Source organism: Leucoraja erinacea, chromosome 14 (genome assembly GCF_028641065.1).
Source record: "Leucoraja erinacea ecotype New England chromosome 14, Leri_hhj_1, whole genome shotgun sequence".
In the NCBI taxonomy this organism is placed as follows: domain Eukaryota; kingdom Metazoa; phylum Chordata; class Chondrichthyes; order Rajiformes; family Rajidae; genus Leucoraja; species Leucoraja erinaceus.
Genome location: NC_073390.1, coordinates 46,477,992 through 46,504,828, shown reverse-complemented (window position 1 = coordinate 46,504,828; position 26,837 = coordinate 46,477,992). Strand labels below are relative to the sequence as shown.

The window sequence follows — 26,837 nt, the reverse complement described above, 5'->3', positions numbered from 1 at the left end:
TTTAAAACGGCAACCTATTTTTAGTTGAGGCCGGTTTTAATCATGATGAAAAAATAGCAGCAACCTAGATGAAGCCTCGACCATTAGGGAGAGTGACCAAAACCTCTGGTGACCTCATGGAAACCTTGGGTGGCGGGCAAAGTCACCAGAGGTTGGTGTTTAGGTCTCTTAAGTGGGACAGGGGCTTAAGGCAGCAACTCTACCGCTGCACCACCATGCCGCCCGAGCTAGTTGTTCAGCTTGTTCAAAAACCCAACCTCCATCACACACAAATGGTGGCGGGTGTATGGAACGAGCTGTTAATAAGTTCATAAGTGATAGGAGCAGAATTAGGCCCCTGACACCCGTACTAATCAGTTGAGACAGGGACTATTGCAACATTTAAGAAACAATTAGACAGGTACATGGATAGGACAGGTTTGGAAGGACATGGGCCATGTGCAATGCAGGTGGGACGAGTAGAGATAAGGCATGTTGGTCGGTGTGGGCAGTTTGGGACAGAGGGCCTGTTTCCACACTGTATCACTCTATGACTCTATAACATATCAATATTTTGATCAGCATTCTTTAGTATGGATGATGCACATGATATAACAAAGACATGCCTGGAGAACCTACACTCAAAATGAATGCGTCCTTTACAGCATTCACTGCAATGTGTTCTTAAATGCACTTACGTAGGGAATACCAAAGAGACTAAACTCCAGCATGCCCGGGATCGCCCACTTGATGTCGTTCCAGTTGGCTGCATTATCTCCCAACCAATGTCCTGCGTATTTTCCAGAGCCGGCAAAAGTGGATCGAGATAGAATAAGGCTACGTTTCTCAGGGAACACACGCGTATTGGCTCTGTAATATTAAACAAAGCTAATTACTCCATGACTGTAGGTAGAACACAACACTCAAGCATGATGTAGTGATCAAGAAAGCCCATCAGCGGAATTTAGTTTAGAGATACAGCGCAGAAACAGGCCCTTCGGCCCAACAGGTCTGTACCGACCAATGATCACCACACATTATAGAGAGAGTACAGAGGAGATTTGCTAGAATGTTGCCTGGGTTTCAGCAACTAAGTTACAGAGAAAGGTTGAACAAGTTAGGTCTTTATTCTTTGGAGCGCAGAAGGTTAAGGGGGGACTTGATAGAGGTCTTTAAATTGATGAGAGGGATAGACAGAGTTGACGTGGATAAGCTTTTTCCATTGAGAGTAGGGAAGATTCAAACAAGAGGACAAGATTTGAGAATTAAGGGACAGAAGTTTAGGGGCAACATGAGGGGGAACTTCTTTACTCAGAGAATGGTAGCGGTGTGGAATGAGCTTCCAGTAGAAGTGATGGAGGCAGGTTCGATTTTATCATTTAAAAATAAATTGGATAGTTATATGGATGGGAAAGGAATGGAGGGTTATGGTCTGAGTGCAGGTAGATGGGACTAGGGGAGAATAAGTGTTCGGCACGGACTTGAAGGGCCGAGATGGCCTGTTTCTGTGCTATAATTGTTATATGGTTATATTAACACTATCCTACATAGGGATGGTTTGCATTTATACCAAGCCAATTACCCTATAAACCTGTACGTCTTTGAAGAGTGTGGGGAAACTGGAGTTCTCAGAGAAAAGGTTATACAGAAAAGCTGGAGAAACTCAGCGGGTGCAGCAGCATCTATGGAGCGAAGGAAAATAGGCAACGTTTCGGGCCGAAACCCTTCTTCAGACTGATCGGGGGTGGGGGTGGGTCGGGACAAGAAAGGGAAAGGAGGAGTAGCCAGAGAAAACCCTGGCCACTCCCTCTTCTCCCCTCTCCCATCAGGCATAAGGTATAGAAGTGTGAAAATGCTCACTCAAGATTCAGGCACAGTTTCTTCCCAGCTGTTATCAGGCAACTGCATCGTCCTACCACAACCAGAGAGCAGTGCTGAGCTACTATCTACCTCTTTGGTGACACTTGGACTTTCCTCCCGCAGTGTACACCCCAGCGGTATGAACATTGACCTCCAATTTCAGGTAGTCCTTGCTTTCTCCCTCCTTCCCCTCCCCTTCCCAGCTCTCCCACAGCCTACTGTCTCCACCTCTTCCTTTCTACTTCCCGCCCCCACCCCCCCCCACCTCCACATCAGTCTGAAGAAGGGTCTCGGCCCGCAATGTCACCTATTCTTTCGCTCCATAGATGCTGCCTCGCCCGCTGAGTTTCACTGGCATTTTTGTCTACCTTAGACTTTCCTCAATCAGACTTTGCTGGCTTTACCTTGCATTAATCGTTATTCCCTTATCATGTATCTGTACTCTGTGGACGACTTGATTGTAATCATGTATTGTCTTTCCGCTGGCTGGAAGGCACGCAACAAAAAGCTTTTCACTGTACCTCGCTGCACGTGACAATAAACTAAACTGAACTGATCAGGAAGGCTGGACGTATCGTCAGGGTTGCCTTCCTTCCTTCCACCCTGGTCTTTCCCTTTTCTCTCTTTTACCTTTTGGGAGAAGATACAGGAGCTTGGAAACCTGGATGAACAAACTGACGGGCAGCATCTTCCCCACCGCTATCAGACTCCTGAACCAATCACCTCTTTTACACAGTAGGTAGACACACAATGCTGGAGAAAGCTACACTTGTCGCTTTACCTCCCCCTTCGACTCCATTCAATGACCCAAGCAGTTGTTCCAGGTGAGGCAGAGGTTCACCTGCATCTCCTCCAACCACATCTATTGCATCCGCTGCTCTCAGTGTCAGCTGTTCTACATCGGTGATACCAAGCCTAGGCTTGGCAATCGCTTCGCCCAACACCTCTGCTCGGTTCCCACTAACCAACCTGATGTCCCAGTGGCTCAGCACTTCAACTCCCCCTCCCATGCTGAATCCGACCTTTCTGTCCTGGGCCTCCTCCATGGCCAAAGTGAGTCCCACGGCAAATTGGCAGCGCAGCACCTCATATTTTGCTTGGGCAGTGAGCAAGAACATTGACTTCTCCAATTTCAGGTAGTCCTTGCTTTCTCCCTCCTTCCACTCCCCTTCCCAGCTCTCCCACAGCCTACTGTCTCCGCCTCTTCCTTGCTTTTTCCCGCACCCCCCCCGACATCAGTCTGAAGGGTCTCGACCCGAAACCCCCTCCTAATCCTTCGCTCCATAGATGCTGCCTCACCCACCGAGTTTCTCCAGCATTTTTGTCTACCTTCGATTTTGCAGCATCTGCAGTTTTTCCTTTAATAAAAAATTCAGTTCAGTTTAGTTTAGTGTCACGTGTACCCAGGAACAGTAAAAAGCTTTTGTTGCGTGTTATCCAGTCAGCAGAAAGACAATACATGATTACAATCGAGCCATTTACAGTGTATAGATACATGTTAAGGGAATAACGTTTAGTTCAAGGTAAAGCCAGCAAAGTCTGATCGTGGATAGTCCGAGGGTCACCAAAGGGATAGATAGTAGTTCAGCACTGCTCTCTGGTTGTGGTAGGATGATCCAAAGATACTCTATGGCTAATACTTACTGTTCAGTTGCAACTATCATTGTGTGACCATAAAGACTGTGAAGATCGTAGTGCTTTCCCAGAGTCTGTTTGGCATCCATACAGAGCGTTTTGGAGTACATTAATTTATCAAGAATCCCTTCAAAAGAAGACAATTTGTGAAAAATATTTGTGGGTTGTTTGAAATACATCCGATTTTCATCCTTGGCCAGTGTCCACTCATCTGCCAATAACGTCTGAAGAATGGCACTGACCCAAAACATCGCCTATCCATGTTCCCCAGAGATGCCGCCTGACCCGTTGAGTTACTCCTGCACTTTGTGTCTCCCCCCCCCCCCCCCCATTTCAATCAGTCTGAAGAAAGTTCCCAACTTGAAATGTCATCTGTTCTTCCCCTCCACAGATGATGTCTGACCTACTGAGGTTCTCCTGCACCTTGCGTATTAGTGTCATCAGTCATTTGGCCCAACCTGCCACACAGACCACCATGGTCCATCTACACAAGTCCCATTTGCATGGCCCATAACCCTCTAAACCCACCCAATCCATGTACCTGTCCAAATATCTCATGTCAGTACCTGCCTCAACCATCTCCTCCAGCAGCTCGTACCATATTACTACCACCCTTTGTGTAAAAAAGTCGCCCCTCAGTTTTCTATTACGTTTTTCCCCCCTTCGCCTTAAACCCAAGTCGTCTGGTTCACAATCCCCCTCCTCTTGGTAAACAACTGCGTATTTACCCAACCAAGGCCTCTCATGGCTACACAAAAATGCTGGAGAAACTCAGCGGGTGCAGCAGCATCTATGGAGCAAAGGAAATAGGCAACGTTTCGGCCCGAAACATTGCCTATTTCCTTTGCTCCATAGATGCTTCGATTTTCCAGCATCTGCAGTTCCTTCTTAAACACAATGCCTCTCGTGATCTTGTACACCTCTATAAGATCAAACCTTATCCTCCTGCACTCCAAGGAATAAAGTCCTGGCCTGCTCAACCTCTCCATACATCTCAGGCCCTCGAGTCCCGGGCTACAACCTCGTAAATCGTCTCTGCCTCCTTTCACATTAGTAATTGCTGAGAGATAAATATTGTTTGGACCCTATGCCTTTGATTTGGAAAAAAATAATAACTTAGTCCAAAGTTTGATCAGAATAGTCCACCGTTCCGTGGTGTTAAGCCAGTTTAAATATGTGACTCAAGTGAAAAGATTCTTGATTAGTACTAGTGTCAGAGGTTATGAGGAGAAGGCAGGAGAATGGGGGTGTGTTAGGAGGGAGAGATAGACCAGCCATGATTGAATGGCAGAGTAGACTTGATGGGGCGAATGGCCTCATTATATTCCTATCCCTTATGACCGTATGAAAAGCTCAAAGGTCGACAAAAATGCTGGAGAAACTCAGTGGGTCAGGCAGCATCTATGGAGTGAAGTTATAGGTGACGTTTCAGGTCGAGACCCTTCTTCAGACAGATCATTCTCTGATCAAAGCTCATTCATTTCATAGATCGAACCTACTTGGAATGAAGGGAGGGTTGTTCCATTCATTTTTATTGCATCCGTTTATTGAGCCAGCTTTGAAACTTGACACCTCATTCATGTCCTACAAATGAGAGGAGATACAACAAAAACATTTAAGCACTTTAGTGAATTACATTTGGAGCTAAAGGGGAAGACTTATTAACAAATAAAATAAAATGGAACATACAATCCATAACCCATCGTATTTTATTTCTTGATAGAATTTTTCACATTCATCTATCCACCACTTCACACATTGGGGATTCGTGTAGTCAGGGAAGACTGTTTCACCTGGCCAAACCTGAATAAGTTGAGAGAGAAAATACCACTTGTAGTATTTGTACAATAATGCATAAAAACGTCAGGTCAAGTCAAGTGTCAAGATTGTATTATAGTCATATGTCCCAAAACGGAACAATGATTTTCTTACTTAGAAACATAGAAAACAGGTGCAGGAGTAGGCCATTCGGCCCTTCGAGCCTGCACCGCCATTCAATATGATCATGGCTGATCATCCAACTCAGTATCCTGTACCTGCCTTCTCTCCATACCCCCTGATCCCTTTAGCCACAAGGGCCACATCTAACTCCCTCTTAAATATAGCCAATGAACTGGCCTCAACTACCTTCTGTGGCAGAGAGTTCCAGAGATTCACCACTCTCTGTGTGAAAAATTTTTTTTCTCATCTCGGTCCTAAAGGATTTCCCCCTTATCCTTAAACTGTGACCCCTTGTTCTGGACTTCCCCAAGACTTGCAGCAGCACAATAGATATTTAAACATATTATTCTGTAAAACGCATGATAGTACAGACGGCACTGTGGCGCAGCGGTAAAGTTGCTGCCCGACAGAGCACGCAGCACCAGAGACCTGGGTTCGATCCCAACTATGGGGGCTGTCTGTACAGAGCTTGTACATCCTCCCCGCAATCGCATAGGTTTTCTCCGAAAACTTTGGTTTTGCTAAAGACGTACATGTATGTAAGTTAATTGGCTTGGTATAAGTGTAAATTATCCCCAGTGTGCAGGATAGTGTTAATGTGCAGGGATAACTGGTCGGTGAGAACCCGGTGGGCCGAAAGGCCAGTTTCCGCGCGCTCCCTTCCTAAACTAAACATATTACTTTGTTAAATCCGTCATAAACAAAAACCAAATGAGTATATATATATATTTTTTTATTTTTATAAATAAATAGATAATAGTAATGCAGAGAATCAGGTCATAATCCACTGTTAAAGACTACAGGTTCTACTTATTGATACATTCAATTTCCCATTTGAAAACTTATGGCAAAGCAAAGCCAAGAAATTATAAACAGGAAATTGTAATAGATAATAGTCAGAGAGGATTCTCATGCACTTCTGTAGGTGTACAGTTGGGAGCATATTAACTGGTTGCATCACAGCCTGGTTCGGCAACTTGAATGTCCAGGAGTGATGAAGACTGCAAATAGTTGTGAATGCTGCCCGGTCTATCACCGGCTCTGACCTCCCCACCGTCGAAGGGATTTACTGGAGTCACTGCCTCAAAAAGGCAGCCGGCGTCATCAGAGACCCACACCACCCTGACCACACACCCATTTCACCCCTGCCATCGGGAAAAGGTACAGGAGTCTGAAAACTGTGACGTCCAGGTTCAGGAACAGCTACTTCCCTAAAGCCATCAGACTATCAAACACAACAACCTCCAAATAAGCTCTGAACTACAATAGACTTGGGGGCATTGGTTCTGTTATTTCACACTATTACTGTTTGTTTGTTTTATATGTGTACAAGTGTGTGTACGAGTGTGTGTACATGTGTGTACGAGTGTGTGTACGAGTGTGTGTACGAGTGCGTGTGTATATTTCGCATGTATATGTATGTGTGCATCTGTGTGTGTGTGTGTGCATATGCATGTGTGTATATGTACATATATGTATATATACACATTGAACATTTTTTCTCATTTATTATATTGTTTGCAGTGTGCTATGTTGACATAATCTGTTGTGCTGTTGCAAGTAAGAAGGTCATTGTTCCATCTGGGACACATGGCAATAAAACACTCTCGACTTGATATATCCATTCCTGTTAAGAGTTCAGGACAGTCATATTTACTATTTCCCAAGATGTTCCTCTATTACATTCAGAGACGTCGTTTATTTCCATTACCTCTCCGTGCAGGGGTGTCTTCCCATCAGACTCATTGATCCAGACTCCCATTTGCGTTCCTCTGACATATGAATGGTATGGGCCACCTATCCGGCTCTGGATGCTGATGGCTGGGTCCTGGATTCAAAGATAAAGACGTCAATGGTCGGTAAGAACAACTCTCAGTCATTCATAAGAGCATAAGTGATAGGAGCAGTATTAGGCCATTTGGCCCATCAAGTCTACCCCGCCATTCAATCACGGCTGATCTATCTTTCCCCCCTAACCCCATTCTCCTGCCTTCTCCCCATAACCCCTGACACCCGTACCAATCAAAAATCTATCTACTATCTCCTATTTAGGCAAGATATTAACATTTAGCATGTACTGAAGCAGGCACATATGAAACATTGTATCATCACTTGCTTTCTTGGAGAAAGGCTTTAGACACAAATATCAATTAGATTCTCACATCTTAATGATTATTTGTGGGGTGAAGGTCACTTTGCTGCCCGTCCACCACACCCCTCTCCCTCTGCACCACTTTGATTAAGGATATAGTTGACATGCCCCCGATATTTGTTACACATTTATAAAAAATTGAATATTCCTTTTCCTGTAGGATATTATTGAACCTGTTGGGTTTTTAAAGTGAATTGGTAGCTTTCATTATTATTTGGTGTAGATAAGAGATACTACATGGACACGGGCTCTTTGGCACTCTGAGTCCACGCCGACCATCGATCACCCGCTCACACCAGTTCCACGCTATCCCAGTTTCGTATCCACTCGTTACACACTAGTGGCAACGTACAGAGGACAATAAACCCGCACGTCTTTGGGATGTGGGAGAAATCTCCGGAGCACCTCGAAATTTGTGATTCGTGAAACCCATGATTGAATGGTGGAGTAGACTTGATGGGCCGAATGGCCTAATTCTACTCCTATTCCTTATGAAAACCACACGGTCACAGGGAGAATGTGTAAGCTCCATGCAGGTAACACCCAAGGTCAGGGTTGAACCCGGGTCTGTGGCACCGTGAGGCAGCAGCTCTATCAGCTGCGCCACTGGGTATAATTTATTGAAACCATCTCACAAACTTATTCCATCTCACTTTGTTATTCGCTTTGTTTAGATTGGAGTTCGTTCAACAATTGAGTTTGGTTCCAGTACCAGATGCTGCTGCTGCATTGTGAGGTGAACCAGGTTGGATGCCAACCTACTTTTAGTGACATGCTATCAAAGGAGCAGTCATGGGTGATTTTGTCAACATCATAAATGAGGCAATTGGGCAGCTTCTTCCGAGTCATTTGCACTGTGATAACTACAAGCCCTGTCCCACGGTACGAGTTCATTCCAAGAGCTCTCCCGAGTTAAAAAAAAAAATCAAACTCGTGGTAAGCATGGAGAATTGAACGTAGCGGGTACGTCGGAGCTCGGGGATGTCTCTTAGCGCTAACGGCAGGTACTCGGGATGACTCACTAACGGCAGGTAAGCACGGGAAGACTCGTGAAGATTTTTAAACATGATGAAAAATGTCCACGAGAGCCCCGAGTACCGACGAGTGGCCATTACGGTAAATCTCTGAGTTCAAATCAGGGCAAACTCAGGAGAACTGTGGGACAGGGCTTTAACATAATATTATTTAATTGGGATAGAACATTTGTACATTTTCCCTGTGACCGCCTGGGTTTTTCTGGGTGCTCCGGTTTCCTCCCGCACTCCATAGACATACATGTTTGTAGTTTAATTGGTTTCTGTAAACTGAAAATTGTCCCCAGTATGTAGTATAGTGCTAGTGCAGGGTCTCGTCGGCACAGACTTGGTGAGCCGAAGGGCCCATATCTCAAAAGTGTAAAGTTTTTCAAAGTCTACAGTTCAGTTGAGTTTAGTTTATTGCCACGTGCAGTGAAAAGCTTTTGTTACATGCTCTCCAGTCAGCAGAAAGAAATGATTGCAATTGAGCCATTCACAGTGTGAAGATATTTGATAAGGGAATAATGTTTAGTGCAAGGTAAAGCCAGCAAAATCTGATCAAGGATAGTCCGAGGGTCACCAAAGAGGCAAATAGTAGTAGAGCACAGCTCTCTCGTTGTGGTAGGATGATTCAGTTGCCTGATAACAGCTGGGAAGAAACTGTCTCTGAATCTGAAAGTGTTCGTTTTCCCACTTCTGTATGTTTTGCCTGATGGGAGAGGGGAGAAGAGGGAGTGGCCAGGGTGCGACTCGTCCTTGATTATGTTGCTGACCTTGCCGAGGCAGTGAGAGTTATAAATGGTGTTAAAGGAAGGGACGTTGGTTTGTGTGGTGGTCTGGGCTGTGTCCACAATTGGGCTGTGTTGGTGATGTTACTTCGTCCAATAGAGGATTCATGCCATTCATACTCATACCATAAACAAACGTTCAAATCAGAGAGAGACACAAAATGCCGGAGTAACTCAGCGTCCCTGGAAGAAAAGAAATAGGTGACGTTTCAGGTCGAGACTTCTTCAGGTCCCCAGACAGAAGCCCCGCAAAGTTACTCCAGCATTTTGTGTCTCTCCTTGGTGTAAACCAGCATGTGCCGTTCCTTCCCACACACTCCAATCAGATGCCATTTTGGAACCCGTAACACTCAAAATACTTTCCCTCCAAAGATAATTTCTGCAGCTTTTGTACATCTATTTTCATGCATCAACACGACTACAATCTTAAAACAAAATAACACTTGCATGTGCTCATTGTTGAAATTTATTCTTCACTGGAATTTAGAATCAGCATCAGAACAGGCCCTTTGTCCACAATGTCTGTATTGAACGTAATGCCAACTCCAACTCTTATGATCCATATCCCTCCATTCCTGCATATCGATATGCCGATCAAAAAGTCTCTTAAATGCCACTATCGTTCTGTCTCCACCACCACCCCCTCTAGTGCGTTCCACACACCCACCACGACTTGCCCTGCACATCTCCTTTAAACGTTGTCCCAAACTATCTGTACTCGTACTTTACTGAACTTCATCTTGCACTAAACGTTATCACATGTATCCTTGCACTGGTCGGCTCGATTGTACGACAGTCTTTCCCCTGACTGGATAGCACACAACAAAAAGCTTTCCGCTGTACCTCTTAATAGCTGTGCCTGGAGCTTAGGGCTAACGGAATCAAGGTATATGGATGAGAAAGCAGGATCGGGGTACTGATTTTGGATGATCAGCCATGATCATATTGAATGGGGGGGGGGGGTGGGAGATTGCAACCTTCGTGTGGTCCGCCCTGTTTCGACGAATGCAAACAACCTGGTGTGTACAATCATATAAGATCAAATAGAACAAGTTGTCCTACAACTTTAGGCTGTGCACACCATACGCAAGAAGAAGATATTGAATGGCGGTGCTAGCTCGAAGGGCCGAATGGCCTACTCCTGCTCCTATTGTCGATGTTTCTACCTCGTTGCACATGGCGAGACACTAAACTCTGAGTGTTCAAGGCAAAACAAGTCTTGGCTTTCAAAAACTTTTGCTGGATGTTTTCCCCTTAAAATGACAAGGTGAGCAGAATGATCACGGAACTTACCAAAATGATGATGTACCTTTGTCCATGGCTGTGTAAATCCTGAGCGAATTGAGGGAGATCGCGAAATTTTACCAAGTCATACGTAAAGTCCTTCTTGTCTTCCATATAATCAATATCAGTGATCTGGATGTCCTAAGGAATTTAATTCAAAAGTGTATCAGTCCATTTTGAACCACACCCTTACTTTTACCATCACCAATATGTTCAGAATTAAAAAAAAAAAAAAAATGTTTTCCTGGTACTTGATCGACATCATTTTAGTTTGGATTTAGTTTAGTCGGGCGGCACGGTGGCGCAGCGGTAGAGTTGCTGCCTTACAGCGCCAGAGAACCGAGTTCGATCCCGACTACGGGTGCTGTCTGTACGGAGTTTGTACGTTCTCCCCGTGACCTTTCTCCGAGATCTTCGGTTTCCTCCCATAGCCCAAAGATGTACAGGTTTGCAGGTTAATTGGCTTGGTCTGAATGTAAATTGTCCCTTGGGTAGGTAATGCAGTGTTAATGGGCGGGGATCGCTGGAATGTGCGGACTCGGTGGGCCTAAGGGCCCGTTTCTGCGCTGTATCTCTAACCTAAAAAACAAAACTAAATGATCTGATGCAATAGTAAACTATCTGCTAGCAGGTAATAACTGTGCATGATCTTGCTGGTTAAAATGAATGATTGCATTTGCCACGTTGAGTACATACACGTGACTTTTACTCAGTAAACTGGATCAAACCAAAATTCTTCAGCTGCTTATGGAGCAAATTGATTCCTGGTGTAGTAGTTCTTCACATTGGACGGAAATCCTGGGAGTGGGGGGGTGGAGACAGGAGCACGTCCCTCCCATGTTTTGAGAGGTGGGGGACAATCTTCCCCATGTTTTGTAATCCAGATTTTGAAATTCTGCGAAAAAAAAGATTAAAATCTCCGCTAACCGCAAGACAGTGGGGGTCACTGTTAAGCGCTTGTTAAATGTCTCTATTAACATCGTATTAACACGATGTGTCACCAATTGTGTTTTGACCTTCAAGTATTACTGAAGGTATTCACGGAGAATTTCTTAAAGCTGTCTGATGCGGGTACAATTACTATTTGAACTAATTGGATGTATTGGTGGAAGGGAAAGATTTAAACAGATATTGGATTTAAATGGGTCAGGTCATTAAGGGTTCCGGTGGATCGTGTTTCCTGGCTGGCTTGGAGGTAAGTCCCTCATTCACGGTCACTCATGTTATTTAGGTTTTTTTTCCTATCTCTCTCTCTCTCTCTCTCTCTCTCTCGCTCTCTCTCTCTCTCTCTGTCTTTGTCTCTCTCTCTCCCCTCCAAGGTTGGTTCTTCTGTTTGCTTTTATTTGCTTCATTTTTATTTGTTTAAGTGTTATTTATCACATAGTGATCCATTGCAGCATTTGAAAGATTCAAGCGTTCGCAGGGCCTTTCATCGCCCGGCGCAGCTTAAAATCAATCTGCTGCGTCAACGCGATCGAGGCTCCCGATGTTAAAGCCCCCGCCGGCCAATTTTAAGGCACGTCAGACTATGAAAGGCGCCACGATTCGGGCAGACAAAGCTGCTGTTGCTGGAGTTTGGAGTCGGTCACCAACCAGGTCAGCTCCCGATGTTACCGTCCACAGGGCCCACTGCCGAAGCCTCCAAAGCCTCGCATGTGTGTGTGCGCATAGCCACCAAAATATTGTGGCCCTCCCATGCTTTGACAGCGATTTCTGCCCCTGCTTTTGGATGAATGAGGGATGAACAAAATACTGACAGGTTAGACTGACTGGATGCAGAGTACAAAAGTGTTAGAGGAACTCAACAGGCCAGGCAGCATTTGTGGAGGGCATGTCCTCAGACAAGCGACGTCTGTTCATTCCCTCCACGGATGCTGCCTGACCCGCCGAGTTCTACCAGCACTTTGTCGTCTGCATCCACTCTGTCAGTATTTTGCATGTTTCAGTAAGATTTGAGTTCCTCCACCACTTGGTTTCTTCCTCAAGATTCCCGCATCTGCAGTTCCTTGAGAATCTCTGGCTGCAGAATGTTTTTTGCCCCTGAGTGAGGGACTTGGTTCCAGGGATCACTGTCTCAAGACAAGGGGAGGGGTAGGTGGTGGTGGGAAGGGGGCGAAGAATTAAGTAATTCCAGATAGAAATGAGGAGAGGTTCTTTCACTGAGGTTGGTGAACTCATAGAATGTCAAAGTAGACTTGATGGGCCGAATGGCCTAATTCTGCTCCTTAAACTTATGAACCTGTGTATTATTTTTTAACTATTGAAGATTGAGAAGAACGTGTGACAGAATGTACATTTAAGGCAGAAGCAGACACATTTCTACAGACAAAAGGCACCAAGGGCTTTGTGGAGTGGGCAGGGGTATAGCACTGAAATAGAAAATCAGCCATGATTGTACTGAATGGCATAGGAGGGTCACATGACAGAATAGCCTTCCAATGCTCCTATTTTTCTTCAGTTCCAAGACATGCATCACAACACTTTATACCACAACTACTTCAATTGTGTGGTATAACTTCCTGAATGAGAATGTGTACGGTCTGAGGTCCCGACCCAAAACATCACCCAGCCTGAAGAGAGGTCCCGACCCGAAACGTCACCAGTCTGAAGAAGGGTCCTGACCCGAAACATCACCCAGTCTGAAGAAGGGTCCCGTACTGAAACATCACCCAGTCTGAAGAAGGGTCCCGTACTGAAATGTCACCCAGTCTGAAGAAGGGTCCCGTACTGAAATGTCACCCAGTCTGAAGAGAGGTCCCAACCCAAAACGTCACCAGTCTGAAGAAGGGTCCCGACCCGAAACATCACCCAGTCTGAAGAAGGGTCCCGACCCGAAACATCACCCAGTCTGAAGAAGGGTCCCAACCCAAAAGGTCACCCATCTTTTTTCTGACCTGTTGAGTTATTCCAGCATTTTGTGTCTATATTCATGTCTCCAAGGAACCCGGGTATCAAACTATTTGCATCAGGTAACAGATAAGCCTTTGCTGTATTAAAAAAAATGTACTTACATATGGAAGATTTATTTTTCTGTTCCTTTCCACAGTAGCTTTAACTTCATCAAGACTTTTGTAGCCCCAGCGGCTAAGTTGAAATCCGAGAGACCAGTATGGGGGCATCATGGGTTTGCCAATCAGCTATGTTGATTTAACCCAAAACAGAAATAGATTATTTATTATCATAGACATAGAAACATGGAAAATAAGTGCAGGAGTAGGCCATTCGGCACCGCATTCAATATGATCATGGCTGACCATTCAGAATCAGTACCCCGTTCCTGCTTTCTCCTCGTATCCCTTTGTTTCTGTTAGCCCTGAGAACTATATCCAACTCTCTCTGGAATACATCCAATGAATTTACCTCCACTGCCCTCTGTGCAGAGAATTCCACAGATTCACAACTCTTTGGGTGAAAAAGGTTTTCCTCATCTCAGTCCAAAATGGCCTACCTCTTATTCTTAAACTGTGAATCCTGGACTTCCCCAACATCGGGAACATTTTTCCTGCATCTAGCATGTCCATTCCCTTAATAATTCTGTATGTTTCTATAAGATCCCCTCTTATCCTTCTAAATTCCAGTGAATATAAGCCCAGTTCTTTCTCAAACAAAAACAAGCTAGCAGCAATTACAAAGGCACTACTCTTAAATAACGAGAATGATTGACAGAATTGAAGTCATCTTTTTGTAAATGTTATCCAGTTTTAAAGATTGAGAAATAATGACTATATATCTACCGTCAAGTATTCACGGACAACATCCTCGGGTGAAGATCCTAAGAAGATGTAGAAGTCCAGAACTCCACCTACGATCCTGTATGTTATTGATGGACTTGGCTGCAGTTCGACCTCTGTCAATAAGAAGAAATAAAGTCAGGACTTGTAAGATAGACACAAATAGCTGGAGTAACTCAGCGGGTCAGACAGAATCTCTGGAGAAAAGGAATTGGTGAAGTTTCGGGTCAAGACTCTTCCTTCTTCACTGAGAGTCAGGAGAAAGGGAAACTTGGAGATATATAGAAACATAGAAATTAGGTGCAGGAGTAGGCCATTCGGCCCTTCGAGCCTGCACCGCCATTCAATATGATCATGGCTGATCATCCAACTCAGTATCCCGTACCTGCCTTCTCTCCATACCCCCTGATCCCCTTAGCCATAAGCGCCACATCTAACTCCCTCTTAAATATAGCCAATGAACTGGCCTCAACTACCCTCTGTGGCAGAGAGTTCCAGAGATTCACCACTCTCTGTGTGAAAAAAGTTCTTCTCATCTCGGTTTTAAAGGATTTCCCCCTTATCCTTAAGCTGTGACCCCTTGTCCTGGACTTCCCTAACATCGGGAACAATCTTCCTGCATCTAGCCTGTCCAACCCCTTAAGAATTTTGTAAGTTTCTATAAGATCCCCTCTCAATCTCCTAAATTCTAGAGAGTATAAACCGAGTCTATCCAGTCTTTCTTCATAAGACAGTCCTGACATCCCAGGAATCAGTCTGGTGAACCTTCTCTGCACTCCCTCTATGGCAATAATGTCCTTCCTCAGATTTGGAGACCAAAACTGTACGCAATACTCCAGGTGTGGTCTCACCAAGACCCTGTACAACTGCAGTAGAACCTCCCTGCTCCTATACTCAAATCTTTTTGCAATGAAAGCCATATAGACGGTGATATAGAGAGAGACCTGGTCCCAACCAAAAATGGCGTCTGTCCATTCCCTCCACGGATGCTGCCTGACCATACTGAGTTGGTGTTATATAGTATCACAACATGGAAACAGACCCTTTGGCCCAACTTGTCCGTGCCACCCAACTATGCTAGTCCCAGTTGCCCGTTTTTGGCCCATATCCCTCCAAACCTTTCCCATCCAGGTATTTATCCTAGTACCTACTAAATGTTGTTATAGTACCCGCCTCAACCTCCTTGTTCCATAGGCCCACCACCCTCTGAGTGAAAAAGTTGCCCTTCAGGTTCCTATTAAACCTTTCCCCTCTCACCTTAAACCAATGCCCTCTGGTTTTTGATTCCCCTATCCTGGGCGAAGGACTCTGTGCGTTCACCCTATCTATTCCCCTCATGATTTTATACACATCCATACGATCAGAAGATTCTCCGGCACTTAGCTCAGAATTTGCAAGTCAGGTTAGCCACTGCGGTCGACGGTATTATGATGGAGATGGTCTTAATAAATAGTCCTGCTGAATATAAGTGCTGCTTTCTTGTGTGGCATTTTCAATAAGAAACTACAATTATACTAAGCCATTAATACACATTATATCGGATGAGTTTTAGAAAAATAAAAATCTAAATTGGAGTCATTTAGAAAATTAATTGTGCTCATATATTGCACTCAAGGGTTTTTTAGTGAATTTTGGAACCAGAAATATCTCGATGCAAAGGATAATGCATTTGAAGACTGAGAAACGCTGGCATTTAGTCTCCTAATAGCACAAAGATTAACGTCCCACTGCAAAATTCCTTTGCGTGCCATCATGTTGCCGTTATTAGTTTGTTTAAAATATACATGTTATTAACGGTTATTGATAGCACATAAATATTTTATTCCAGCACTTGACGTGAATTGCTACCGTAATGAGTCAAATACTATTTATTCAATCATGCTTCATCAACTGAGAGCTGGTGCCTGGAACAATGATTGGCCTGATTTTAAAGTAGGCCACATTGCATATGTAAATGATGATGCCGTAAAAATTCTTCATTATGTAGCGTGCAGAAAAAAAATTAAAGGATTGAAGTCGAGACAATCTAAAATTATGCTCACAAAATGGCTCGTATAATGGTGTTTACAAAAAAAAGTCACCGCATAATATAGCGTGTGAAATAATTTGAGATGTTTGTTAGTGGAATACCAGTGGCGCAGTGGTACAGTTGCCACCTTACAGCACCAGAGACCCAGGTTCGATTCTCACGATGGGTGCTGTCTGTACAGAGTTTAAGCGTTCTTCCAGTGACCACGTGGGTTTTCTCCAGGTGCTCCGGTTTCATCCCACACTTCAAAGACGTGCAGGTTTGTAGGTTAATTGGCTTCAGGAAAATTGTAAGTTGTCCCTAGAGTGTTGGATAGTGCTAGTGTATAGGGATCATAGATTGGCACGGACTCGGTGGGCCGAAGGGCCTGTTTCCAAACTGTATCTCTAAACTAAACTACAAACAAACCCCTTGAATCCTTCCTCTTGGATTCTGGTTGTGATACACTTGCATCAAAGACAATGTTTAGAACAAATATCCTGAATGTAATCATCTCTGCCATTGATTACATAAGGCAATGGACAAGATGAGTCATCTAATGCAAAAATGGCCAACTTGGAAAATAATTGGCAGAATGGTTTTCTTTTTAAAAGAGCAATTTTTTTCTTGGAGCACAATTCACAAAACAGCAATTTCTGAAGACACAAGGAACTGCAAATGCTGGTTTTCAAAAAAACAACAAAGTACTGGAGTTACTCAGGAGGTCAGGCAACATCTGTGTAAGACGGATAGGCGACGTTTCGGATCAGACCCTTCTTCAATGGCAATTTCTGGATTACATAGAAAATAGGTGCAGGAGGCCATTTGGCCCTTCGAGCCAGCACCGCCATTCATTGTGATCATGGCTGATCGTCCCCTATCAATAACCCGTGCCTGCCTTCTCCCCATATCCCTTGATTCCACTAGCCCCTAGAGCTCTATCTAACTCTCTTAAATCCATCCAGTGACTTGGCCTTCACTGCCCTCTGTGGCAGGGAATTCCATAAATTCACAACTCTCTGGGTGAAAACGTTTTTTCTCACCTCAGCCTTAAATGACCTCCCCTTTATTCTAAGACTGTGTGTGTGGCCCCTGGTTCTGGACTCGCCCACCATTGGGAACATTTTTCCTGCATCTAGCTTGTCCAGTCCTTTTATAATTTTATCATTACTTGGGTAATCCTTTTTGCCTCGATTCCTCCTTGCACTTCAACACCATTTTCACATGGGAAAGATGCTGAAATATCCGATTGCTCCACTTTGTGCATTGCAGGGGAACATGGGCCACATGCCTGAGGAGCTCCAGTGCAAGACAGAACGAGAGAACAGGCGAGAGTTGGACTCGGTGGATCGAGGAGCCCGTTTCCACGAAAAATCTACTACAATCAGTCTGAAGAAGAGGCCTGACCCTAAACATTGCCTATCCACTTCTTCCAGAGATATTGGAGCGTGGCAGCGCCTAACGGCAGCGGCACGACTGCAGTCCGCCTGTCTTTTTAATTTAATTTTGTCTCGTTAAATTTATGTTTTTGATTCTACTTTTTATAATTTTTTTAGCTGTGTATATGTGGGGGGGTGGGGGAAACCGTTTAATCTCTTCCCTGTACGGGGATCCGACTTTTTCCCTGTCGGGTCTCCGATGTCGTTGGGCCTAACATCATGCCTCTGGCCGGAACCATCCTGAGAGCTCCAGCCGCGGAGCCTGCGGACTCACCATCGCGGAGCTGGCCGACTTCGGAGCGGGGAGAGCTGTGGTGGCACGTGGCTGCGACCCGACTTTGGAGCTTCTGAGGCTCCGGCCGCAGGCCCGGTGGACAGGAACATCGCAGGTCCCTGGTAGGAGACCGCTTATCAGAGCTCCCGCAACGGCATTTTCTCCCGCTGGAATCGCGGGGTTTAAATGACTCAGGCTTAACATTGCCCAGCGTGGCTTAAACAGCCGCGGGACTTACCATCGCCCACCGGGGGCTTTAACATTGGAGCCCAATTGCCTCAACGCTGCAGTTGGACTGCTGGACCGCGGGAGAAGAACAAAGGGAAGAGATAAGATTTTTGTCTTCCATCACAGTGAGTGGTTGGAGATTCACTGTGATGGATGTTTGTGTAAATTGTGTTGAGTGTGGGTTTTGAGTTTTTTTGTAATGTTAAGACTGTAGAAAATGCAATTTTGTTCAAACCAAGTTGTTTGAATCACAATAAAAAGCCTTCTATTCTATTCTGTTCCATATTGCTGAGTTACTCCAGCACTTTGTGTGATTTTTCATATTAATCAGCATCTGCAGTTCCTTGTGTCACTAGTCCCACCTGCCTGCACTTGGTCCATATCCCTCCAAACATGTCCTATCCATGTATCTGTCTAACTGCTTCTTAAATGATGGGATAGTCTCAACTACCTCCTCTGGCAGCTTGTCCATACACCCACCACCCTTTGTGTGAAAACGTTACCCCTCATATCCCATAGAAACATAGAAAATAGGTGCAGGAGTAGCCCTTCGAGCCTGCACCGCCATTCAATGTGATCATGGCTGATCATCCAACTCAGTATCCTGTACCTGCCTTCTCTCCATACCCCCTGATCCCTTTAGCCACAAGGGCCACATCTAACTCCCTCTTAATATTAGCCAATGAACTGGCCTCAACTACCTTCTGTGGCAGAGAATTCCACAGATTCACCACTCTCTGTGTGAAAAATGTTTTCCTCATCTCGGTCCCTAAAAGATTTCCCCCTTATCCTTAAACTGTGACCCATTAAATCTTTTCCCCTTCACCTTGAACCTACGTCCTCTGATCCTCGATTCCCCTACTCTGGGCAAGAGATTCTGTGGATCTACCCGATCTATTCCTCTCATGATTTTACACGCCTCTATAAGATCCTCCTGCGCTCCAAGGAATAGAGACACTTGGTTGTAGACAGTTTGTGGAAAGACCCTGCTTTTCCTGCATCTCTTGATGTTTTCAAGAGAGATATAGCTCTTAGGGCTAAAGGAATCAAGGGATATGGAGAGAAGGTAGGAAAGTGGTAGTGATATTAGATGATAAGCCAAGATCATATTGAATGGCAGTGCTGGCATGAAGGGCCAAATGGCCTACTCCTGCACCTATTGTCCATGTTTCTGTGCTTTCCCTGTTGCTAGGCTATGGCACCAGTGGCTGTAAGCGTCAGACATTATTCTTGGGCTGTTAGACACCACGGTAATTGAAAGCTACCAGGTCAGAAATACAAAAGTGACAGCAAGGCAAGTCCGTCAGTGATCACACACTGGCGCTGGGAGAAGTTTTCATTTCGCTGCACTTGTGAGCTTCTTAAGAGAACTCGGAGAAATAGCTTGCGGACTGACAGGTGGAAGGATTCAATTAAAGTCACAGCGCTGAATCCGAGCTAACTTTTGAGAGAAAGTCTGCCAGATAACAACTTTGACAGAAGTGGTGATGTTGAATAAAAGGTGAGAGTCACTCGTTGCAAACAGTGCGTGCTGTACATTGAATGACACAGTGTGGAAACAGGCCCTTCAGCCCGACTTGCCCACACTGACCAACAATTCCCATGTACACTCGTCCCACCTGCCTGACTGCATTTGGCGCATATTCCTCTAAACCCATTCCAGCCATGGACCTGTTCAAATGTTTCTTAAACATTGTGATAGTCCCACATGAACCTCCGGCAGCTCGTTCCATACACCACTTGGATTCCTATAAAATCTTTTCCTCTTCACCTTAAAGCAACGCTCTCTCGTTCTTGATTCCCCATACACTGGGCAAGAGACCCGATCTATTCCTCTCATGATTTTATACACCTCGATAAGATCACCCCTCGTCCTCCTGCGCTCCAGGGAATAGAGTCCCAGCTTACTCAACCTCTCCCAGCATCTCAGACCCTCAAGTCCTGGCAACATCGTTGTAAATCTTCTTTGCACCCTTTCCGGCTTGACAATATCTTTCCTACAACACGGAGACCGGAACTGAGTACGATACTCTAAATGCAGCCATAGACACAATGCTGCCATAGCTACCTGGAGACTGAGGAAAGTGAAACACATGGACTGATGTAGGTGTTTTGTTGGCTATCGGCCAGGACGGTGATGCAGATTCAAAAGAGCCATCTGTTCTGAGATGTCAAAGATGGTGTCATTTTTGTATCAGTGTGCAAGTCATAACCCGGGGTGAAGGGGAGGCCAAACAATCTTGTCAAGCATCAACGTAGAGGAGTTGACGAGGACGAAGAAAAAAATGAAAAGCTCGATAATTAAGAGTCTAAGCCAACAATTATGATCTGCAGCTAATACACCAACATGCAGATAAACACTGCTGAGGGATGACTAGCAGGGCAACCTTTAGCTGAAATACGGCACGGTGGCTCAGCGGGAGAGTTGCTGCCTTACAGCGCCAGGGACTCGGGTTCAATTGTGACTACGGGTGCTTGTCTGTACGGAGTTTGTACGTTCTCCCCGTGACCTGCGTGGGTTTTCTCCGGTTTCCTATCGCACTCCAAAGACGTGCAGATTTGTAGGTTAATCGGCTGTGGTATAAATGTAAATTGTCTCTAGTGTGTGGAGGGCAGTGTTAGTGTAGGAGGATCGCTGGTCGATTGGTCGAAGAGCCTGTTTCCACTCTGTATCTTTAAACTAAACAAAGCAACAACGTAACTAAAAACGTTACAGCCCGCCGTGTCCATGCTTGTGGTCAACCACCCGTTCACGCCAGTTCTATGTTGTCCCACTTTCTCACCCACATTCGGGCCTAATTTTTCAAAAGGCCCATCAAGCCTGCACGTCATTGGGATGTGGGAGGAGAGCAGAGCACCCAGAGGTCAGAGGGGGAACATGCAAACTCCACACAGACAGCACCAGAGGTCAGGATGGAACCCAGGTCGCTGGTGTTGTGAGACAGCAGCTCTACCAGCTGTGCACCTCCATAAAGAAAAATTATTTACAGACTTTTTGCAGAATATCTCCAACCAAAAATCATAGCCCATTCAAAGATGTAGTCCATGGTAAATTCCACAAACACTACGGTAAAGGGAATGCTTAATGAAATATAACATATGGTGTAACTCTATCCATTATAGGAGGAAAATATTTCCATACACTTATGCCACTGTTGACAGAAACATAGAAAAATAGGTGCGGGAGTAGGACATTTGAGCCAGCAACGCCATTCAATAAGATCATGGCTGATCATCCAAAATCAGTACCCCGTTCCTGCTTTTTCCCCCATATCCCTTGATTCATTTAGCTCCAAGAGCTAAATCTAACTCTCTCTTGAAAACATTCAGTGAAATGGCATCCACTGCCTTCGGTGGCGTCGAATTCCACAGGTTCACAACTCTCTGGGTGAAAATGTCTCAGTCCTAAATGCCCTACCCCTTATTCTTAAACTGACCCTGGTTCTGGACTCCCCCAACATCTGGAACATTTTTCCTGCATCTAGTCTGTCCAATCCTAAGAATGTTATATGTATCTATAAGATACCCTCTCATCCTTCTAAATTCCAGAGAATACAAGCCCAGTCGACCCATTGTTGGTCTGTTACAAGAAGCAAAATTAGATTTGGAATTAGATTTTGATCACAGATGACAAGATGATGTATCCGCACCTTATTGCAACAGTATCACACATATTTAATTATTCTATTGATTTTCTTTTCTTTTTCTTTTTTTTTTTTCTTCTTTTTTTTGTATGGCTTTGTAAATATTTGATTAGTGTTCAAATGTAAATAATTTGGTGTACATACAGTGGCTGGTGTACATATGGTGTACATATAGCTGCTAAATTTGTATGAGATAATTACAAGCAGTTGAATAAGGGGTGGGAATTAATAAGCTTTGGCTTCTTCCTGCTCCTTTTCGGACACATACGATTTCATTTATTTATAGATATTGTTTATGACTATAAATATTTGTGTTTTGTTTTTTGTATGCTGTTTCACATTTGCTTTTTATTCTTTTATTCTGTCTGAAATAAATAACTAATAAATACATTTTAAAAAACCTATATTTCCTATGATAGTATTAAAAGCTATAAGGATCACATGCTAATGATACCAGGAGATTATCCTGGTCTATTGTTCATATTCATATGTTATAGCGGCAGAATTAGGCCATTCGGCCCATCTAGTCTACATTCAATCACGGCTGATCTATCTTACCGCCTCTCAACCCCATTCTCCAGCCTTCTCCCCATAACCCCAGACACAACCCCCACGGATCGAACGTAGAAGTCAAACTGGCAGCGAATAAGCTGCAAAAGCCTAGAGTTCTGCTGAAAACATGTTATAGGTAGAGTAAACCTTCGCTATTACAGACCACACGGGGGGGTGGTGTTCATTATTTGCCGATTGCCTGGGAATTGGCATGCTGAGCAGCCACAGGGCTCCACGCGGAGTGCTGGGGATGGGCCTCCATGCCGCCCGCTCACACCGTCTTCATGCCACCCGCTCTTTCCCCTCCCATGACTGGAAGATCCCATCACGTGTAGCCAGCTCAGTGGGTACCTGGCAGAGGTGAGGGGATGGTGCAACGGGAGCCTCGGTCCGCTATAACCTAAATCCACTCTATAGAGGCCCATTATTGCATGGGTTTACTGTACACCATCACTTTACGTCCCAAGTCTAGACCACGATGTATATAGTTGCAACAGATTATAAGGCCAGAAAGGTCACACTCAATGGCCAAGAGAATCCACTACCAACGCTTGGCTGGCTGCAGCAAAGTTGATTTCCACAATCATGCTCATCTCACATGCACACAACTAAACGTTGATTAAGCCAACTAACAATATTTAACTGTCAACAAGCAAAGAGGAAGCAATTCACCCACGCATGGCCCCAAAATGGCCTTCAATCGGCCACTCAGCTTTTCCAAACCACTCTTTTTTAAAAAAAAAATATTTTATTAGAAGTTAATACAGCACAAAACAGTACAGTGGAACCTAATTTTAGGTGCCAACTATGTCATACCGTAATCCATTCTATGTACAACCTCTAGTTTTATGTTTTGAGAAGGAAGTAAGGAAGACAAGAAAAATAAAACAATAGAAAGGGGGAAAAGAGGAAAAATAGATGGTAGAGAATAGAAAAACGTGAAGTGTGTATATAGAAAAAAGAAAAAGTGGAAAAGTAGAAATAGGAGAGAAGGCCCCTTGAAAGAGAAATTTTCAAATCTGTATTCGGAGATGTAGATCTATCTGCGTCATGAACTGAAATCAGCAATCTTTACGGTACCGCTGCATCACATGATTCCAAAAAGTCGATGAAAGGAGACCAACTCCTTAAGAATTGGTCATATTTATCTATTAGTCGGAGTCTCATTTCTTCAAGGCATGCTATGTCCATCATGTTCCTAATCCACATTTTAACAGTTGGTGTGGTTGTATTTTTCCAAAATGTAAGTATCAATTTCTTTCCAATTATTAACCCATAATTTAAAAAAAACGTTTTGGTCTTTATTTAAATTGATATCTTCTACTATTATTCCAAATATAATCCATTCCGTTTTAGGTTCTATTATGTACTTAAAAAGCTTTGTAATTATATATATATCGCTGCAAAATTTATTCAACTTTGTACATCCTACAAATGAATGTGTTATATTAGCGTTTTGAAACAAACATTTATCGCATCTGGGAGAGACGTTTGGATAAAATTTATTCAACCTTCGTTTTTGAATAATATAGTCTATGTAATAATTTGAATTGAATTCAATTATGTCTTGCATTAATAGAACAATTATGTGTGTTCATCAGATACTTTTCCCATCTATCCTTCGAGATCTTTATCATTAGCTCATGTTCCCAATCTTCTCTTAGTGCTTCTGTTGAGGGTAATTCTCTACTTAATATATTATTATAAAAGTATGATCTTAGTTTTTGTGAATCACCCTTAATATTCATTGCTTCTTCTAAAGGGTCTAAAAATATATGTATATATTTCTTCATAAAGTCACATATCTGTATATATTTAAAATATTGATTATCCTTCAGTTTAAATTTTGATTTTAATTGTTGAAATGATAACAGTTTACCCAATTCATACATATCCCCTACTTTCCTAATCCCCAGTCTATCCCATTGTTGATATGTTTTGTCGATGAGAGATGGTTTGAATGCGGGGTTGTTCAATAGTGGGGTTAGTACTGATAAATTATTTAATTTCAAGGATACTTTTATTTGTTTCCAAATTCTTATTGTATTGTGAATAATTGGGTTCTTCTTATATATTACACTATTCAATTTTATCGGTGAGAGCAAGATCGTTCCTATATCGTGCGGATAGCACTCCTCTTTCTCCATTCTTATCCACTCCAACTGCTGAGTGGAACTATCCAGCCAGTACATTATGTTCTTAATATGCACTGCCCAGTAGTAATACATAAAGTTAGGCAATGATAAACCCCCCCAACTTCTTTAGGTTTACACAAATGCTTTTGTTGAATTCTGTGTGCTCTGTAATCCCATATAAAATTAGTGATAGTAGAATCTAGTTTTTTGAAAAAGTATTTTAGAATATATATTGGGATCGCTTGAAACAAATATATTAATTGTGGTAAGAAAGTCATTTTTATAGCGTTAATTCTATCTATCAATGAGAGCAGGAGCGTTTTCCAAAATTTAATCATATCATTCAGTTTATTTAATAGTGGCATAAAATTGGCACTAAATCGAAACCACTCTTGATCAACTTTAATAAGGAATAAATCACTGCTTGGGCAATCAGGATGAAGCTCTGATTACTACACGCAACGAGGAAGAGAATCTGGAAATCCTTGTAGATATATTCACACAATTACACAGCCATAATGTGATTTTAAAGAGAAGTAAGGGCGGCCTTGTGCAACATGAGAAGATTTATTGTGGCTTTCGAGTGGATGTACGAGGCTGGCAATATAAAATGAAAAGATACCAGGCTGGAACCTGAACTTACTCACAAACTTTGGGCATTTTTGGGAATGACACGATTTTCCCCATTATATATGGCAACAGTACTAATCACACTTTGCTATTTGATGGAAAAATGGCCTCAAGACTTGGTGTGCTTTTGACATGAGCAGCGACAGGTAACCCGAGGTGGAGATCAAGATTGTTATAAGGAGCCAAGATATTTATTTGGTCTCAGCAAGATACATCCACAAAAGCTGAAAGTGTTTAAGGGGAATATTGCCACAAAAACTGGAGTAACTCAGCGGGTCAGGCAGCATCACTGGAGAAAAGGAATAGGTGGTGTTTCGAGTCGAGACCCTTCTTCAGACCGAGTCTGTATGTCTCGTTAACACCTATCCCACAGCCAACAACGGACCATTGTGGGCTCTACATTATCTTGATTATCGTCACTTTTTGCATATCTTTCATTCATTTGTCCAAAGTACCGTCTATATCTCTCATAAGATCATGTGATCAGGAGCAGAATTAGGCCATTCGGCCCATCACGTCTACCCCGCATTCAATCCTGGCTGATCAATCTCTCCTTCCTAACCCCATTCTCCTGCCTTCTCCCCATTACCCCCGACACCCATGCTAATCTCAGCGGGTGAGGTAGCATCCACGGAGCGAAGGAAATAGGCAACGTTTCCTTCGCTCCATAGATGCTGCCTCACCCGCTGAGTTTCTCCAGCATTTTTGTCTCCCTTCGATTTTCCAGCATCTGCAGTTCCTTCTTAAACACCCACACTAATCTCGTTCCCTTCCCCCGGCTCTCAGTCTGAAGAAGGGTCTCGACCTGAAAGTTCACCGATTCCTTGTCTCTTGAGAGATGCAGCCTGACCCACTGAGTTGCTCCAGCTTTTTGAGGCTGTCTTTGGTTTAAACCAGCATCTGCAATTCCTCCCTACACATTAGGATATTTGGAATGCTTACAATGATACAACAACCAGTTGTGACTCTATTCTTTGTTATAGCAAGGTATTATACCAAGGTATTATAGCCATCAGACTATTAAACACAACAGCAAATAAGCTCTGAACTACAATAGACTATTATTATTTTTGCACTACAATTGTTTGTTTTTTGAGTATGTGTGTATGTGTATATACACACACACACACTGAACTTTTTTTCTCTTGTTTATGTACTATGCTTACATGTTCTGTTGGGCTGCAGAAAGTTAGAATGTCATTATCTGGGACATTTGACAATAAAACACTCTTGACACTTAGAGACCCAACAAGAGAAGAATTCAACCCAAAAATACCTTGAATGAATGAATCCTTTACTGCCACATGTGACAAGTCACAGTGAAATTCTTCGCTTTGCTCCTATAACTTCTGAGAATAAAGACCATGTATTTCTTGAATGTGGAAGTGGTATGGAGTTTGAGCTCATGGGAAGATCCATCAGAGGCTGAAACTATATTTCCTTTGGTCCTTTTAACCATCATTGGAAGGAACGTTCCTGTCACTGAACACGTTTCCAATATAAGACATGGCAGATACTGGAATCTGGAGCAAAAGCAAACT

General features: G+C 43.6%; 1 protein-coding gene across 2 annotated transcripts in view; it reads right to left on the bottom strand.

The window, feature by feature from the left end:
* si (sucrase-isomaltase (alpha-glucosidase)) overlaps positions 1-26,837 on the bottom strand; it is a 194,663-nt gene that overhangs the window by 115,414 nt on the left and 52,412 nt on the right. For both annotated transcript variants that reach the window (XM_055646336.1, XM_055646337.1), the window contains 8 exons: positions 14,390-14,502; positions 13,667-13,792; positions 10,665-10,796; positions 7,127-7,243; positions 5,164-5,277; positions 4,974-5,058; positions 3,484-3,601; positions 678-849 (listed from right to left, as the gene is read on the bottom strand). In XM_055646336.1, the coding sequence (XP_055502311.1) occupies positions 678-849; positions 3,484-3,601; positions 4,974-5,058; positions 5,164-5,277; positions 7,127-7,243; positions 10,665-10,796; positions 13,667-13,792; positions 14,390-14,502 (977 nt within the window). The remainder of the gene's footprint in view (positions 1-677; positions 850-3,483; positions 3,602-4,973; positions 5,059-5,163; positions 5,278-7,126; positions 7,244-10,664; positions 10,797-13,666; positions 13,793-14,389; positions 14,503-26,837) is intronic.